At 56.2% G+C, this 17,213-nt stretch overlaps 1 protein-coding gene across 4 annotated transcripts in view; it reads left to right on the top strand.

Annotated features, from left to right (window-relative positions):
* SORCS2 (sortilin related VPS10 domain containing receptor 2) overlaps positions 1–17,213 on the top strand; it is a 548,735-nt gene that overhangs the window by 324,784 nt on the left and 206,738 nt on the right. For all 4 annotated transcript variants that reach the window (XM_054553680.2, XM_024246327.3, XM_054553679.2 and 1 more), the window contains exon 3: positions 7,297–7,396. In XM_054553680.2, the coding sequence (XP_054409655.2) occupies positions 7,297–7,396 (100 nt within the window). The remainder of the gene's footprint in view (positions 1–7,296; positions 7,397–17,213) is intronic.

Raw genomic sequence — 17,213 nt, 5'->3', positions numbered from 1 at the left:
GTCTCCATTTCTTCATTGAAAACCAGGAGCTCCCCAGGGGATGCAGGGAGATTTTATGAAGTAGGCAGGTAAGGTGCTAATTCAGAGTCTTCCTCATGTAGAATAGAAGCTCAGTCAGTGCAACTGCCTCTAGAGGGGTGAATAGAGTCGCCCCCAAAATCTCTGTCCACCAGGAACCTCAGGAGTGGCCCTATTGGATCCAGGGCCTTTGCAGACGTCATTAGCTAAAGACAGAGGTGAAATCAGCCTGGCTTAAGGGTGGGCCCTACATCCAATGTGAAATCGAGGCAGAGAGTGGTGCAATGCAGCCTTAATCCGAGGGATGCCTGGAGCCCTCAGCAGCTGGAAGAGGCAGGAGGATCCTCCCCTGGAGCCTCCAGAGGGAGCTCGGGGCCTGCCAGCACCTTGACTTTGGACTTCTGACCTCCAGAACTGTGAGGGGACAAGCCACGCGGGTTGTGGTATTTGCACAGCAGCCTGGGACCCTAACCCATCACCTCAACTCACGCCCTGGCCCTGCCCTCCCCAGTGTACCTCTAGAATTGCCTTGTCTGGTTGAGTCTTGTTGCTTGCACAACATTGAAAACACACAGGAAGAGGTCAACAGGCTGCTGTGGGTTTTGTTTTTTTTCATGGTCTTCGAAGGAGTGATGTTTAGAGTTTAGAATAATGGCCAGACAAGCAGCGCTGCCGCCCTTGTTCTTTCCCCAGGAAAGGAAGTGGGGTGTGGCAGTGCCTCCTAAACGCATCTCTCTTCCCACCGGCCTGGCCTTCCCAGCACCCTGAGCTGTCTGCTGGAGTTGGGCAGTCCCCCTCCCCACCCCACCGCCACTGCTCGCCAGCCAGTTTCAGGTTTTCTAACCACGATCCAAGAGTCTGAACTCTTCCTAGAGTCCAAGCTTGGTGAGTGCACAGCAGAGAGAAACACGCTCCCCATAGAGAGACGAGGGTATCCATCATTGAGGATCCTGTCCCCTGAGCACCCCTGGTCTGCAACAGAAACCTGGCAGGTTCCAGAGAGCGGGAGCTTAACTCGGGTCCTCCTTTTCTCTGACACAGTGCGGGGAGAGGCAAAGGCTGGGCAGGCCTGCTGGGCGTTCTCCAGCTTCGTTCCTTGCAATAAATCTTCATCATTAGATATCATCCTGGCTACACTTACTTCTCTGAGAAGCAGATGCTCAGAGGAAATATCATTAGATATCATCCTGGCTACACTTACTTCTCTGAGAAGCAGATGCTCAGAGGAAATAATGCAGTGAGAGAGAGACACTTGAGTTGCCCACCAGGAAAACGCAGTCCGGGCAAGAGGCTTCCGGGAAGAACGGATCTCTTTCAGGTCTCTCGAAAGGGGTTCTGGAAGGCCGGACAACAGGGACACTTGTGGGGTGCCTGCAGGTTAAGGGTGTGTGGTCACAGCCTTTTTTGTTGATTGGGACCCTGGAGATGCCTGATTCCAATCCTCTGATGCCTCAAAGAAGAAAACTAATGCTAAAATCCATAGTGGGCTGCCCAGGGAGCAGCAGTGGGTGGACATGAGCCCAGACCCCCCAACCGTGCTTCACCCAGGGGCAGTCCTGACTCCCAGCCCAGCCCTCCACCTTTCCCCAAGCAGCATGGCACCTGAGCAGTGTCACCCCATCTTCCATGTCACCTGGTGTCTCCTCCTTCAGCCTGACACCTCGGGCAGCCCCAAATCATGCCAACTCCACTTCCTGGGCCTACGTCCTATCCTTCCTCTCACTCCTCCACCTCCTCAGTCACCTGTCCCCACCTCATTCACCTGTCCCCACCTCAGTCACTTGTCCCTTCTTGCAGTCACCTGTCCCCTCCTGCAGTCACCTGTCCCCTCCTCACACCTGTCCCCTGCAGTCATCTGTCCCCTCCTGCAGTCACCTATGCCCTCCTGCAGTCACCTGTCCCCTCCTCACACCTGTCCTCTCCTCAGTCACCTGTCCCCACCTGCAGCTGCAGCACTCTTCCCAAACAGCAGTAATGATGAGCCCTGCTACGCAGGTGCCACGACCCAGGCTCCTTTCAGGCAGATTCCACATGGTCACTTGCTCATCTGCTGGGACTACATTTTTCAGGGGTCACGTGCTCATCCACTGCAGAGCCCCACACCTTCAGAAGATGCCCACCACCTTGGTACATTGTCCAGACCGGCGTGTCCCTTAGGAATAGAATCGGAGCCAATGGGGTCTTTCTAAATGTTCTAGTGGCCACATTAAAAAGTGAAGAGAAACAGGTGGCATGGAAAAGCATGGAAGGACCTTAAATGCATATCACTAAGTGAAAGGAACCAAATGAAAAGGCTGTGAACTCTAGGATTCCAAGTAGGTCACCTTGTGGAAAAGGCATAACTATGACGATGATAAAAGGATCGGTGGTTGCCAGGAGGCGGGTGGGGCGGGGTGGGGGGTGATGAATCAGGGGAGAACAGAGGATTCTTGGGGCAGTGACGCCGATCCGTATGATACCACAGTGGGGGGGCCTGTCATTCTACAGGTGCCCAGACCCATAGAGTTCAGCAGCCCCTGAGCTAGCCCTGACCTGAACTCTGCACTCTGGTGGTAACGTCGTGTCAGGGCGGCCTCCCTCTAAGAGCGAGTCTCTCAGCTGGGGGCACTGACGGTGGGGGCAGAAGGTGTACGGGAACGCTCTCATTTCTACTCCATTTGCTGTGAACCTAAAACTGCTTTAAGAAATAAAGCCTGTGGGTTAAAATAAAGAACAGGTGAAATTAATTTTAATCACAGCTTTTAATTAGCTCAATATATCCAAAAGATTATGTCAACATGTAATCAATATAAACATTATAATGAAATATTTTACATGCTTTTTAATGCTAAGTCTCTGAAATCAGTGTATATTTCATAGTCCCAGGGCAACTCCATTCGAATGAATTCACCCTATTTCTAGTGCTAGGCGGCCCTGCGGGTCAGTGGTGCTGCCCGACAGTGCGGGTCCAGCCCTCTCTGTGGCCCTGGGGACCGCCCGCCCCACCCACCTCCGGCCACCCTGTTGTCTCTCACAGCTCACGCGGGGACACTGCTCCCGAACCAGCTCCTACGCATACCTCGGACCTGGCCCAAATGCCCACTTGTGGTCGGCAGAGCAGTGCCTCCCACAGACGTCCACATCCTAATCCCCGGAAACTGTGACTATGCTACCTTACATGGCAAAGGGGACTTTGCAGATGGATTAAATGAAGGATCTTGGGATTATCCTGGATTATCCTCATGGGGCCTTTGTAATCACAAGGAGGGAGCCAGAGGGACGTGAGACTGTGGTAGTCGGCGCTGTGATGGGAAGCAGAGTGGAGCGACAGACTCTGCAGTGGGGAGAAGGGGCCTCAGGGCGAGGACTGCAGGAGGTCGCTAGCAGGCGGGAGAGGCAGGGCGTGGGTTCTCCTCTGGAGCTTCCAGGAGATGCCCACACCTTGATTAGCCCTGTAAGACCCCCTGCAGTCTCCTGCCCTCCAGAACTGTAGATCATGAATGTGGCTGGTTTTAAGCCGCTGAGTCTGTGGGCCTTTGTTACAGCAGCCATGGGAATCACACAGGCCCCCCCAGGTGAAGTTAGCTTGCCAGTGTTTGCGCCCCCTCCACTGAGCCTGGGGCCCTCATGCCAGGTGCTCCTCATGCACAGATGGGAGAGGAAGGGGACCCAGACTAAGGTGAACAGGGAGATGTAGGGGTGGAATTTAAAAGCTTTAGGAGGAAAAGTCAGCTGGTCAGTGATGGATTAGATCTGGCAGTGGGGGCAGCCTGGGGGGCTGAGGATGGCACCCGGACCCCCTCAGTTTGATGTCCCCTTTAGCGTCTCCCAGGACTCTCTGGACGTGCCTGTTGGCATCGCTGCTCCCGGCTGCTGTGTCTGTCTGCTTGTGCTCTCTCTCTGTCTCTTCTCTCTCTCCCCCCAACACCAGCCAGCCTGTCACCCCCATGAGAGCAGGGCACAGTGTCCATGCTGCCCATGGATTCCAGACTCAGTGTAGTGATGAGACACACAGCAGGTACTCAGTATGCACACATCATATGAAAGAATTTGAATGAGGGGGTGAATTTGGATTCCTAGGCCCATAGTATGGGCCTTAAAGCATAAAAAGTTAAACAAATAGAGGGAATGAATGGGTGAGTGGGTGAATCAATGTTCCTAGTGTCTGCAGGAGTTGGACTTGGGAGTTGTGGATATCTGAGGAATTGGGTTTGCATTGTCTGCAGGGTGAGGCGGCTTCCTAGTTTTTTTGTTTTTGGTTTTTTTTTTTTTGCTTTTTTTTGTTTTTAGACGGAGTCTTGCTCTGTCACCTAGGCTGGAGTGCAGTGGTGTGATCTCAGCTCACTGCAACCTCCACCTCCTGGGTTCAAGAGATTCTCGTGCCTCAGCCTCCTGAGTACCTGGGATTACAGGCACCTGCCACCTCGCCTGGCCAATTTTTGTGTTTTTAATAGAGACGAGGTTTCACCATGTTGGCCAGTCTGGTCTCAAACTCCTGACTTTAGGCCTCGGCCTCCCGAAGTGCTGGGATTACAGGCATGAGGCACCGTGCCTGGCCAGGACTGGGCTTTAAATGGACCTGCCTGCCCTGTCCTCAGGGCCCTTGTACCTGGAACGCAGCTGCCATCACAAAGTACCACCGTGGCGATCTCTCTCTCGGGATCCTGGAGGTCAGAAGTCTGAAAGTGTTTTTTTCAGAGGCTTTGAGGGAGCCTCTGCTCCCTGCCTCTCTCCCAGCATCCAGTGGCTGCCCGGGTCCTTGGTACCCTTGGCCGGCAGCCGCATCACCCCACTCTCTGTCTCCGTCTGTGCGCGGCCTTCTCTGTGTCTGTGTCTGTGTCCCAATTTCCAAATTCTTATAACACTGGCCATACAGGGCTCAGGGCCCACTCTCACCCAGCATGATCTCATCTTCACTAATTGCATCTGTAGAGACCCTGTTTCCAAATTAGTCTGCACTCATGGGTTCTGGGTACACAGGAATTTGGGGAACACTACTCAAGCCCGTCCAAATGACTTTCCCCAGCCAGGCACAACCTCTCTCCTTCCTTCCGGACTCTGCGCAAACATCACCTTGTCCAAGGGGCCTTTCTACCACTCTGTCTGCAACCCCAGTGGCCCCACCACCCCTCCCTCACCCTCCACCCGCACCCCTACACTGTTGATTGTTCTTCCCACCCTCATCGCATTTGATGCTGTTATATTTTTGCTTCTTTCCTTATCGTCCCTCTGCCTCCTTCCATCTGCCCTCCTAGAACAGACATTCCTAGAGAGCAGGGGCTTTGCTTGCGGGCTCCTTGCTGCAGGCCACACCTGGCAGGAGCTCTGGAGTTTGCAGGTGTGAGCAGGCTCCTCTGGCCCAGGGCGGGGAGCAGGACTGAGGCCGGCTAGATGCTGGGCTAAGGCAAGCAGAGCCGGGAGTGAAGGGAAGAGAGGATTGAGAGGTATTTGGGAGGCAGGATCGACAGGCAGGTCTTGGAGATGGCTCAGCAGGGTGGGGAAGGAAGGGGAGGCTTCCCATGTGTCAGGCTTGTAAACACAACCATTTGTTTCTGCAAGGGCCCTGGAATTTTCTGGGTCTCTGGATCAGATCGATCCTCTGCTAATGGGCTTCTCCCTGTGTCCTTCCCAAAGAAAATCAATTCTCTGAGGTTTGAGAGTAAGTGCGTCCTAATTACACCTCCACTGGGCTTCTTTGTTCGCTCCAGCCTGGTCCTCCCTGGGGAGGCCAGGGGCAGACAGAGGCCAGACAGGTCCTGAGGCCCCCCGCCATCCTGGGGAGGGGCTGGCCCCTGGGAGTTAGAGGGCTGGGGGTTGGGGGTCTGCTCTTTGTCCTGGCCTAGGAGGAACCTTGTGACCCGAGCCTCAGGTTCACTTGAAGATGTAGGGAGGAAACGTCTCCATGTAGAAACCACCAAGGGTGTGCTCTAGAAGGGTGTGAAATAGCTCCCAGTGGGGTGGGGCCTTTATGCTAAAGCAGCTCCAGGCCTGTCCCCTCGGCCCCCAGGGGACAAACTGGGTGAGTCTGAGAAGCACTGGCCTCACAGTCAGGCCACACACGTCAGTGCAGGCCGGGCTCAGAGCCAGGTGCTGGGGTCTGAGGCAGGAGCACTGAAGCCTCGTTCCAGCCCAAGGTCCCCTTAACCAAGCTGGGGAGTTGCCCCCAGTCCCCTGAGCTCAGCATATCTCAGCAGTGACCAGACATGGGGAAGCCCCACAAGGCATGCTGCCCACGACAGGAGCCCCACGGCTGTGTGTTCCACCCCTGTGCCTCTCCGCACCTTGGGTCTGTGTCTGGACTGCATCGATAGAGCAGAGATGAGATGGGAAATGCTTCCCCGAGCACCTCTGATCCTCTCCAGTACAGTCAGGGCATATTCTGCAATCCCAGTGTATTTTAATGGTTGATGATAAGAGGTGTTGGTTTTAGGATCTCTGGGACTTAATCTTCAATGGAGAATTAATTCCATGTCCTGATGCATGGATGGCTTCCAAACAACAGATATGAAGTTGCCTTTGTGGCTTATCTCCCTCTTCTCGCTGGGGAGCCGAGGCGCTGTAAAAAGCTCAGTGTACTCTCAGAGTCTCACTTGGCCAGGAGGGCCTTACCAAAGGAGGTACCGAGTGGACAGCGCTGTCTCCCAGCACGAGCCCAGCAGACGCCACTCCAGGGCGGCCACAGTGCTTGGGGTCTGATTTCCAGCAGCTGCCCGAACTCTGGTACCCGCCTGCGGTCCCCTACCATCCTGTGCTACAGGTGGTGACCAGGGTGGAGGATGGGGCTCCCTGGAGGAGCTCAGAGTCCAGAGAGGGAAACAGGCAAGCAGACAGGCCACAGGAACGCCTCGGCACAGCCATCGGCCTGAAATCAGACGGGCCAGTGTCAAATCCTGAGTCAGCCACTTATTAGCTAAGTGATTTCAGGCAGTGAACTATCCCTTTGGAGGCTCCTCTGGTCACCTGTGAGATGCATATGGTAACCTAGAGCTGCCCGGCACGTAGGAGGCATCGGGGAGGAATGACTGGCTGGGATTTGGAGTCAGAAGGACCTGACTTTGGATCCTAGCTCTGGACCTAAGCTCCACACCTGCGTGAGTCCTCAGTGTTCCTGAGAAAGCCCAGTCTCCTCTCCTGCCTTGTTGGGATGCACTGCCCCCAGGCAGAGTGCCCAGGACTGTACTCAGGGTGGCTGGGGCGCTCTGCCCGCACGGGCACAGGGCAGGGGCTGGACACCGTGTAGGCTGATGAAGGCCACATTTGGAGGGCACATGGCTGATGGCTATCCCCCTTTTCCCCCAGGTCGTCAGATTTCGGGACGTCCTACACCAAGCTCACCCTCCAGCCTGGTGTCACCACCGTCATCGACAATTTCTACATCTGCCCAACCAACAAGAGGAAGGTAGGTGCTGGCCGGGGGTGGCCGCCGCTCTGGCTCTCGGCTTGTGCCGCTCACTGCAGAGCAAGGAAGCTGCTGCCCTGCCTGCTGTCTCCTACTTTGGACTAGGCCGGAATGTGAGATGTTTCCCTCCCAGCTCTCGCTGCCACCCTTCCCGGTGCTACCTGGCACCATTCTGTGCTTTAAACCAGAGGCCAGGCTTTGGAGGAAGGCGCCGCCTGCATACCTGGGGTACATTTGTCTTCCCCTTGGTTGGGGTGGGGGCACACATCCATCAGGGCACAGCAGGGAGGAGCTGTGGGCCTGGAAGCAGAGAGAGCAGCAGCTCTCTTGGGCTGGGAGCCCTCGGAAGGCAGTGCTGAGCAGGCCCGTTCTTCAGAAGTTAGTTGTTGATCTGGTTTTGATTATGCTATGATTTCCGTCTGAGCTCTCCTTGCTGTTTCCTGGGTCTGGGGGAACTTCCCGACTTTGCTCTCTGGCTGGCTATACAATAGGAGAGAGGGGTCTTTCCGAGGCTACCCACCGTGGGTTCTGTGAGAAGACCCCTCCTGCAAACGTGTGTTTGTGTCCTGGCCCACCCCGAGCCTAGATGGAGGTCGGCAGAAGCACCAGGGCAAAGCTGTCTTGTGAACCTGACTCCATTCAGCAAAGCAGTTCGCGGTCACAGAAAGGGACTCAGACCAGTGTTTGCATCCCAGCTCCCCTCTCTGTGCCTCAGTTTCCTCAAATGGGATGTCACCCACACCTCGCGTGGGGAATCGTGAGCTCTAGGATCAGGCACCCAGAGTCCCTGCATGGTGCTCGGCATGAGGTGGGCAAACAGGCCCCTGTGCTCAGCTCTAATGGTGACTTTGAAGGAGAGGTTTGAGCAGCTTGGAGTCTGTGAGAATGTCCATGAATCAACAGAACATCCAGAAACGGAGTCATGTGGGATGGTGATGATTCTAAGGGTGCTGGAGTGTTTCGATGGTTGCGCTGGTGGCAGGTTCACAAGGGCTCAGAGGAGCTGGGCGCACTGGAGCTTAGCAACTTCTGCTGAGACCACAGGCCTGGCAGCAGCAGCCTATGGAACGGGGGGAGCTGAGATGCGTGCAGCCTTGATTGGGCAGTCTCGGTGGTCTCAGCCATGTTTGTTCATGGGATGTCCTCTCTCTTCCTAAAGCAGGTTGCTTTGCTGTTTTTGTTTTGTTTTGTTTTTTTCTCTTCTTGATTTCTGCTGTAGGAGCTTCCACCTGGACAGACTTGGAATGCAGAGGTGGGGAGGGCTGCAGAGGGGAGGTGAGGGAGACCTGGCCCTGGGGACACGAGAGGCGCCTGCTGGAAGGCCATGTCTCGGTGTGTAGGGAAGAGAGGTGGGTTGACCTGAGCCAGCCCCTGCTTCTTCCCAGCCCCAGCCCTGGGGATTCACACACCCGATCTCTTTCCATCCCACAATGGCCCGAAGAGGGAGGCATCATTATCCCCCTTTCCAGGGCAGGACATTTGACGAGAGGGGTGAGATTTGCTCAGTCTCACACCTGGTGGGGCAGGGGGCTTGGATTTGAACCCAGCTTCACCGAGCCCAAAGCTGAGGGTGGAGGGTGTTGTCCAGGCTTGGCAGCGATGAGGCCTGTGCCTGCTGGAAAACCCAAACCCTATGGGAGCAGGGGCAGACACTCTGCCTTCCAGCCCAGCCATCACCCCTTCTTCCTGAGGTTGCTGTGATTCAAATTTGAGACAAAGACGAGTGGCTGGGGGCTGGCGCTGACCCAGATGAGGGCCCACACTGACCCCAGATTCCAGCTGGCAATGGAGGAGGCCACGCCCCCCACCTCCTGGCCCAGCTTCGAGTTCCTGTCCATCCAGCCGATCCGGTACTGGTAGCCTTCCAGCGGCTGCCTTTCTCCACTCCATGCAGGGGACACTCCGCTCCTGTCCATCTGGTCACCAGCTGGGAGGGTCCACAGGCACCTGGGATGTGATGGTACCTCTAGGGTCAGCCCCGCAGGCCACGTCTATGTTTGGAAATGTGAAGGGCAAGGCAACAGGGGCAGTAACGGAACCAAGAGAGACTCTGAGGCCCTGAGGTCAGGAAAGGCGTCACATGGAGACTGGGCCAGACAGTGTGAGGTCAGACAGAGCTGCTTCTGCACGGAACAACCTGGGGACATGGCCATGGCCTCCGCTGAGCCTCAGTTTCTTGGCCTGTAAAGCAGGCAGGTGGGAGGGCCCATGAGATGATACATAGAATGCACAGGGGGTCAGCAGAGGGGTTCCTAGGCAGCACTGGGCCTTTTGTGCAGGCCAAAGGCTGGGGCTCCGATGTGGGGTGCTCAGCAGAACTTCCTCTGCAGGTGGCACTGGGGAGGTATCTGTAGTCTTGAAAGCAGACAAGCCCTGAGACAGGTTATTTGAATCCCTGGGCACAGGCTGGATTTCAGAGCCAGGACAGTTTGGACATTTAGCCTAGAAATATCACTGTGGGTACAGGATTGGGTCTGATGGTGGCCTGGCACCCAGCACAGAGGCTCAGCTGACTTTAAAGGAATGGGATGAATGAATGAGTGAATGAGTGAGTGTCACAAACAGCAGTGTGTGCTGCTGAGTGGACACTGTAGCCGCATCGGGTTTGCCTGGGTGCAGACACTGCATTTGCAGGGTGGTGTAGAGGACGGTGCCTGCGCTAGGGAGTCCCTATCCTCAGTCCAGCTCTGCCAGGTCCCCCCCCATCAGGGAGCCACAGGTGTCTCACCTGTAAAGGGGACAGTGATCAAGGGTGGGCTTGACAGGTGAGTGCCTGGCAGAGCCTCACTCAAAATTACCGTTTACTGTCAGCTGAAGAGAAGCCCCCAAAGATGTCCCAGTCCTGACCCCTGGAACCTGTGAATGTCACCTTCTATGGCAAAAGGGACTTTGCAAATGGGATTAAGTGGAGGATGTTGTGATGGGAAGGTTCTCCTGGGTTGTCTGGGTGGGCTCAGCTCAGTGTCATCACAGGGTCCTTGTGGAGGGTGGCAGGAGGGCCAGGGCTGCAGGATGAGCTGGGAGATGGAGCAGAGGCTGGGGCAGGGCCTGGATGGGGCCACAAGCCAAGGATAGCAGGCGCCTCCGGAAAGAAGTTGGAAAAGACAAGGAAATGGACTTGCCACTGGAGCCTCTGGAGGAACCAGCCCTGGCAACACCTTGCCTTTAGCTTTGTGCCCTCCATGGCCAGAGGAAAATGAATTTCTGTCACTTCAAGCCACGGAGTGTGTGGTGATGTGTTGCAGCAGCCACGGGAGGCTGACGCAGCCGCTGTTTTGAGGAGGGGCTGCAGGGGTGGGGCTGGGAGTAGGGAGGCCGGGGCTGCTGCTCTCCCCTCACCCACATTGTTCTGCCCACCCCACAGCCACCCAGATAGAACTGGCCTCCCGTGGGCCCTCCTCCTCCTGCTGACACACCGATCCTGATTCCTGCTGGACCCCAGGTGGCAAGAGCAAAGTCACAGGTGCAGACAGGGCTGGGCTTCTGGGTGCCCCGGTTTGGGCCTGTTCTCACCTCTCCCTGGCCACCTCCTCACCACAGGACAAAACTGACCCTCTCTCCAGAAGGCCATGATTCCCTAGGCTGGAGGCACCAGGAGGCCCACCAAGGGCCTCGTTGAATCTGAACTTGTTGCTTCCAAAGCCCCTGATGCTGTAGGAACTGCTGTCTCGGAGGCAGGCAGGGCAGTAATGGTGGGGGGCCAAGGGTGCAGCGGACGTGGGGCACCGGGGAGCGGCAGGGGAATGGGATGAGAGGCTGACCCCTGGCTTCTCTGGCTGGGGCATAGGGGCCTGTGCCTGGGTCTGAGTCTGGCCCTGCAGCCTACCCATTCTGAGACCTCGAGCAAGTGTGAACCGCCCTTGTTCCGGGCTTCCTCATTGGTGAAGTTGGGGTAGTAGCGGCATCTACACTGTAAGGCTGATGGAATTAATGAGGTGCTCCTTGTCAAGTGCTCAGATCAGGGCCTGGCCCGAGGGAAGGCCCCATGAGTTACTCGTGTGACCCACCGTTACCCTTAGAGGGAAACACTGAGGCCTTCTTGGCCAGCCATCTGAGACTTTAGGTTAGGAAATGGCTGCAGGGTGACAAAGCCTCACACGTGTGGCCCCAGTGGGCTGTGTCTGTTGGAGGGACCAGACGTGGCCATGGAACAGAGGCCTCACCTGGTGGCTGTGCCAGGCATGGGGGGCATTGCCCTGGCCCTGCTGATCTGCACCCGCCTGGTTCCCCCGGGCCCGGGTCAGGCTGCTTGCTGTTGGCATGGCCTGCCCACACCTCTGTGTTTAGAGAACAAATTAATTATCAGTGATGGGAACCAGGGCAGCGATTTGTTATCTAACTAACAGGGTGGCATATGTTTCCCTGTGATGCTCCTGGCAGCGTGCTTCTGCCTCAGGGGAATGAAACATTGGCTCCTGTCTGCAGAGGTGTGGACGGGCCACGTGCTGAGTGGGGCTAGGGACACAGGTCAGGGAGGGCCAGAGAGCACGTGGACTCAGAGGCCAAGGGCAGCAGAGGGCCTGAGCTCCAGGCAGCAGGCTCCGCTGTTCCTTCTCTAGTGGTACAAACCGCAGGCAAGTTCCTAATCTGCCTGCGCCTCAGTTCCTTGTCTGTAAAGTGGGATTGTGATGGTGAATAAGGATTACCTGGGTTAATGCATATACGGTACCTAGAATCAAGCCTGGCGCACAGTTTGATAGTAGTCTTGCAACAAGTGAGAACTCGGGCTGATTTGGTTTTAAATGCATTTAGAGGCAGAAAAGCCACAGTTACGATTCCACATAAACCAAATTTGACTTTACATGTCAAGTAAGGAGTGGGGCAAGCCAGAGAAGCTGGTTAAGGCAGAAGAAGAGACTTAGTGGGTACAGAGCTGGTCTTCAGACACCTGCATGGTGGTCCTGGGGAACAAGAGGAGCCCATGACTGTGGGGCAGAGGCCAGGCGTGATTCCTCCCTACTCCTCAGCCATGCACAGCCCCTGGCACTCAAACAGAACTCAGGAGAGAAGGATGTGATGGGCTGGGCTGGAGCGCTTCTGGGAAAGATATTTCAATGTAATATGAAGCAAAAATGGCCTTTATCATTGCATGAAACTTATCCACTCGGAGTTTCTTGATCCCTTCTGCTACCCCCTCGGGGATCATTTTCGGTGTATCAGACTTTCGGCCAGAAGTGGACGTCCCCATACTCAGATGTGTGGGTGGGGGCAGGGCCCGCCTCGAGGTCACCATTTGTTCACTTCCATTACCCAGAGCAGAAAATGGAGGCTCACGGAAGCTCAGAAAGTCGTCCAAGGTCACCCAGCCAGTAAAGAGAACAAAAGCAATCACTGATGCATGGTGCTTGAACCCAGGTCTGCCAGCCCCTAGAGTACCCCTTGTCATGCTCTGGGCTCCCGAGGCACCCTTGCAGCTAAGTTCTAGCGAGCTGGTGGGGCTCCCTGTGTCTGCGCGAGCACAGCCTGGCCCGCTTGGCTGGAGGCTAGAAATCGGCAGCTCCTTACTGCACACCGGGCGCAGTCTGAGGGCTGCTGAGCTGTGTAACTCTGGGCAGATCCCATTTCCTCTCTGGGCCTCAGTTTCCCCATCCCTTAGATGAGGCGGCTGAACTGAAGGCTCTCCAACCCCCCTTCTAGCTCCACTATCCTAGCCTCTCCTGGTTTCCTCCCAGGGTGATCCTCTGAGAAGAGTAGCAGCCATGAAAGGGGACGCCTGTGGGCAGATCCTGACTTGGCTCCGTCTACCCTGTGCCCCGGCCATCTTCGTGGTGAGAGGGCAGCTTGAACGGGGTCTCTAAGCCCCTCCCAACACTCATACCCACCCATTCAGCAGATATGGGGGTGAGGCCCTACTAGGTGCTGGGCTGTGTGCTTGGTGCTAGAGAGAGAGCCCTTCCCTTTGTCCAGTCTTATAGAGAGCAGATACAGATTATGTACCTACTATGCACTGGGTCCCTTGCTGGGCACTGGGGAGCAAAGGTGAACTGGACAAACAGCTCTAAACTTCTAGAGCCTCTGAGGGTCTGGTGGGGCCCTGAGAAACTGAATCTCCCTGCTGCAAGTTTATAGAAAGAATGAGAAAAGGGCGGCCGGATGCAGTGTCTCACGCCTGTGATCCCAGCACTTTGAGAGCAGAGGCTGGAGCATCGCTTGAGCCCAGGAGTTTGAGACCAGCCTGGCCAACATAAAAAAATAAAAATAAAAAATAGCCAGGCCTGGCATGTATGGTCCCAGCTACTCAGGAAGCTGAGGTGGGAAGATGGATTGAGCCCAAGAGGTTGAGGCTGCCATGATCTATGATCCCGCCACTACACTCCAGCTTGGGTGACACAGTGAGACACTGTCTCAAAAGGAAGAAAAGGGGGCAAAGTCAGCCTTTAGCCAATAGAGGATTGACCCGGGTGACTCTGATTGGGAAAAGATCACTTTGTTTACAGGGGCGGTTGCATGAGTGTGTGCCTTGCCAGGTCCGCCTCTCTGTTATTGGATAATGGATAGGTTTTGCAGGAAGATGTGAATACTATTAGGAGTCCATTTAGCAACAATTACAGGCCAAGCAGCACTTTATAGCTTCTTAGAGACCACTTTGCAATCTGTCTTAGGAAATGAATTCCCTTTTATTTTTGTCTCGCCTGCAGTAGAATCAGCACTCCCTGGCCTTGCTGCTCCTGGCCAGGCCTACTATTGTCATGGCGGGACCCGAGACCCTGGGGGCCCTGACGACCCCCACACATCCCCTGCAATGCTCATACCAGCTTTGGGCTGACAGCAGGTTTCCTTCCGACTTGGCCCCAGAAACCCCGTGGCACGGGGAAGTGTGAAGGCACGGCCCAGAGGAGCTGGCCCAGGCATGGAATTTCTTCCAAGCATCGTGTTTTATATGAAAAATTTATGTGAATTTGCATCTTACTCCATTATATATCAGTGTTGGCTTGAATATTAAAATCACACACACACACACACACACACACACACACACATATTTTCACCAAAAAATCTTTATGTCAAGCTGGTGATCTGGGAGAAGGCCAAGTCCTGGGACACCCTGGCCCACCCACCATATCACCCGGGCCCTTGACCCCAGATATGAGAAGCACAGGGTTAGGACAAAATCTCCCTGAGTTCACCTCTTCCCTCATTCCGCTCACTTGCCCGTGTCTTTGTGGGGGAACTGCCATGTGCTAAGCACTCAGGATTGAGCAATGAATCAAGTGAAAATTTTGTTTTTAAGAAGCTCAAAGTGTCGCAGAAAGCGAAAACCTCCACTTGGCAGAGGCGATGTGGTCATGATAAAGAATGGCCCTGTGTCCTGAAGGCCTTTCATGAAAGTTCAGCCCTGTTCTATAATCCCTACAGCAGCCCTGCAGGGTAAGGATGCTCACGGGCCATTGCACAGGTGGAAGAAATTGAGGCCCAGAGAGACCAAGTTGCTTCCCCCAGGCCCCATAGCCGGTGGGCTGCCGAACCAGGACGCGTCCCAGGTCTAAGGGCCCCATCAGTGCTGCCCTCTCACCACCCCCCAAAGCCTTCCAGCAGCTCTGTACAGACACCAAAATCTGTGCTTTGGGCACAGGGCCCTGCCCCCCAGAAGGAAACCTGAGGGATGGGGCACAGGTCCTGGAGCTGTGGATCCGCTAAGACAGGTTCCCAAGTTCTCTGGACCTCAGACTCCTCACCAGGAACACGGGGTGGTGGTAACACCTGCTCTCCAGGCCCCAGTTTCACGGGACTGTGCCATTCAGGCCGAGCCAAATCCCAGGCTCCTCTTGAGCTGTGCCCATGTCTGCTTCCTGTGTACTCTGCGTGCTTGCAAGAACACAGAAGTCCAGTGCTTTGTTCTGCTCTTTGTCTGTGGGTCTCTCTCCACCCATGTGTAGGGTAGCTGGCTGGCTTCCCCACCACACTGGGCTCTAACGGCTCACTCTCCCTCCCTCCTTGTCTTCTTCCTTCTGTCTCTCACTCTCTGTCTCACTCTCTTCCCTCCACTCTGAACCCCTGCCTTCAGCCCTACAAACTCCTTCCCAGCTGCAAGGCCCCGCCCCCTCCCTGTTGTGGAGGCCCCGCCCCTTCCAGCTGTGGAGGCCCCACCCCATCCCTGCTGTGAGGTCCCCACCCCTTCCTGTTGTGGATGCTCCGCCCCATTCCTGCTGTGGAAGCCCCATCCCCTCCCTGCTGTGGGGGCCACGCCCACTCCCTGTTGTGGAGGCCCCACCCCCTTCTTGCTGTGGAGGTCTCACCCGCTCCCTGCTGTGATGGCCCCACCCCTCCCTGTTGCGGAGGCCCCACTCCCTCCCTGTTATGGAGGCCCCGCCCCCTTTCTGCTGTGGAGGCCCCACCCCCTCCCTGTTGCGGAGGCCCCACTCCCTCCCTGTTATGGAGGCCCCGCCCCCTTTCTGCTGTGATGGCCCCACCCCTCCCTGTTGCGGAGGCCCCGCCCCCTTTCTGCTGTGGAGGCCCCACCCCCTCCCTGTTGTGGAGGCCCCACTCCCTCCCTGCTATGAGGGCCCTGCCCCTCCCTTCCCCTGCCTCTCCCTGCCCCTGCCTGTCCTTCCTGCCAACTGCTGACCTCTTGGCCCGCCTAGGGTTTTCTTTCCTCTCCTCCTGGACCTGAGCTGTGCATGATGGTGCTCAGAGGCAGCCGAGATTAGCCCGGGTCCCATGGACATAGGACCCCAGCCTTCTGTGGCTCAGAAACCCTGTGAGTCATGTACTGTGTCCAGCGGGGGATGGCAGCACCCTGTGGCTGCTTTGTCACCGCCTGTGCTTTGTGGGACCCACACTCTGTGTGCAGGAGCTTGGGAAGCCCCAGAATCTGCCCTTGTGCTTCACGGCTTTGCCCTTAAGGCGTTCTGAGCAGCGAGAGCCAGGCTGCATGGTCCCATGGTGCCGAGATGCTTTCGCGCTGCGCTGCGTCCTGCTGTGCAGTTCTTCCTCCCGAGGGTCTGGCCAGCATCACCCGCTCCCCGGCCCACACATCTGATGAAGAGAGTCATGAGGGAGGGCGGGGGAGACAGAGTGGGGAGAACAGGCTTTACGGAGACTCAACCCCAGATTCCCTATTTCCTCGCTCTCCGACCCCGCCCGCACCCCAGGTGTGAAGTGGGGATGAACATTACCCACCTCATCTGGTCATGTGGACTATTAAATGGGAGGGTGCCTGACTCAGCAGCACAGGCCTGGCCCTGGCAATCAGTGTCGTAAAGTGGCCAAGGGAACCGGCCAGCGCCCCACCCACGAGGCTGCCCTCAGGTCAGAGCCAGTGTGCGAGGCATGGGGGTACAATGCCAGGCACACAGCTGGGGCTCAGACAGGACCAAACTATCCCTTCTGTGTCTTCCTCTGGACCTGCCATCTGTCATGAACCATGGACCGACACTCCTGAAAGCCAACCCATCCTTTCTGTCTCCCGGGAGGACTTGCTGTCTCCCTGTGATGGGAAATGAGGGTGAGACTGGCATTATGCTTCGGGAGGGGAGCCAAAGGGTGCCATGCCTGGGCCTGGGCTGCTGCAGGGCTGCCATGCGTGCGCCTGTGGCCTTTGGTGGCGTAGGGGTGTGGGCACCATCATGGCACCCTTGCACACAGTCTCATCCACGGTGCTCAAGCTCAGGGTGCCTCGTGGGACCCCAGGACCTGGGCACGCACTGGGGCTGCCACCAGCATGGGAAACCTTGCTAACTTTCCATTCTGCTGGTAATTTGGGCTGCCAGGGAGGATTCCCAGTGCTCTGTATGGACATGCATTTGCAAATTGAGATTGTCCTCTGATGATGGTTTCTGGGCAAGACTGGCCATCAGAGGAGGGATATCCCTAGCCT

Source organism: Pongo abelii, chromosome 3 (assembly GCF_028885655.2).
Source record: "Pongo abelii isolate AG06213 chromosome 3, NHGRI_mPonAbe1-v2.0_pri, whole genome shotgun sequence".
In the NCBI taxonomy this organism is placed as follows: Eukaryota; Metazoa; Chordata; class Mammalia; order Primates; family Hominidae; genus Pongo; species Pongo abelii.
Note: the sequence above shows the minus strand (reverse complement) of the source record. Positions and strands in the feature narration are given on the sequence as shown.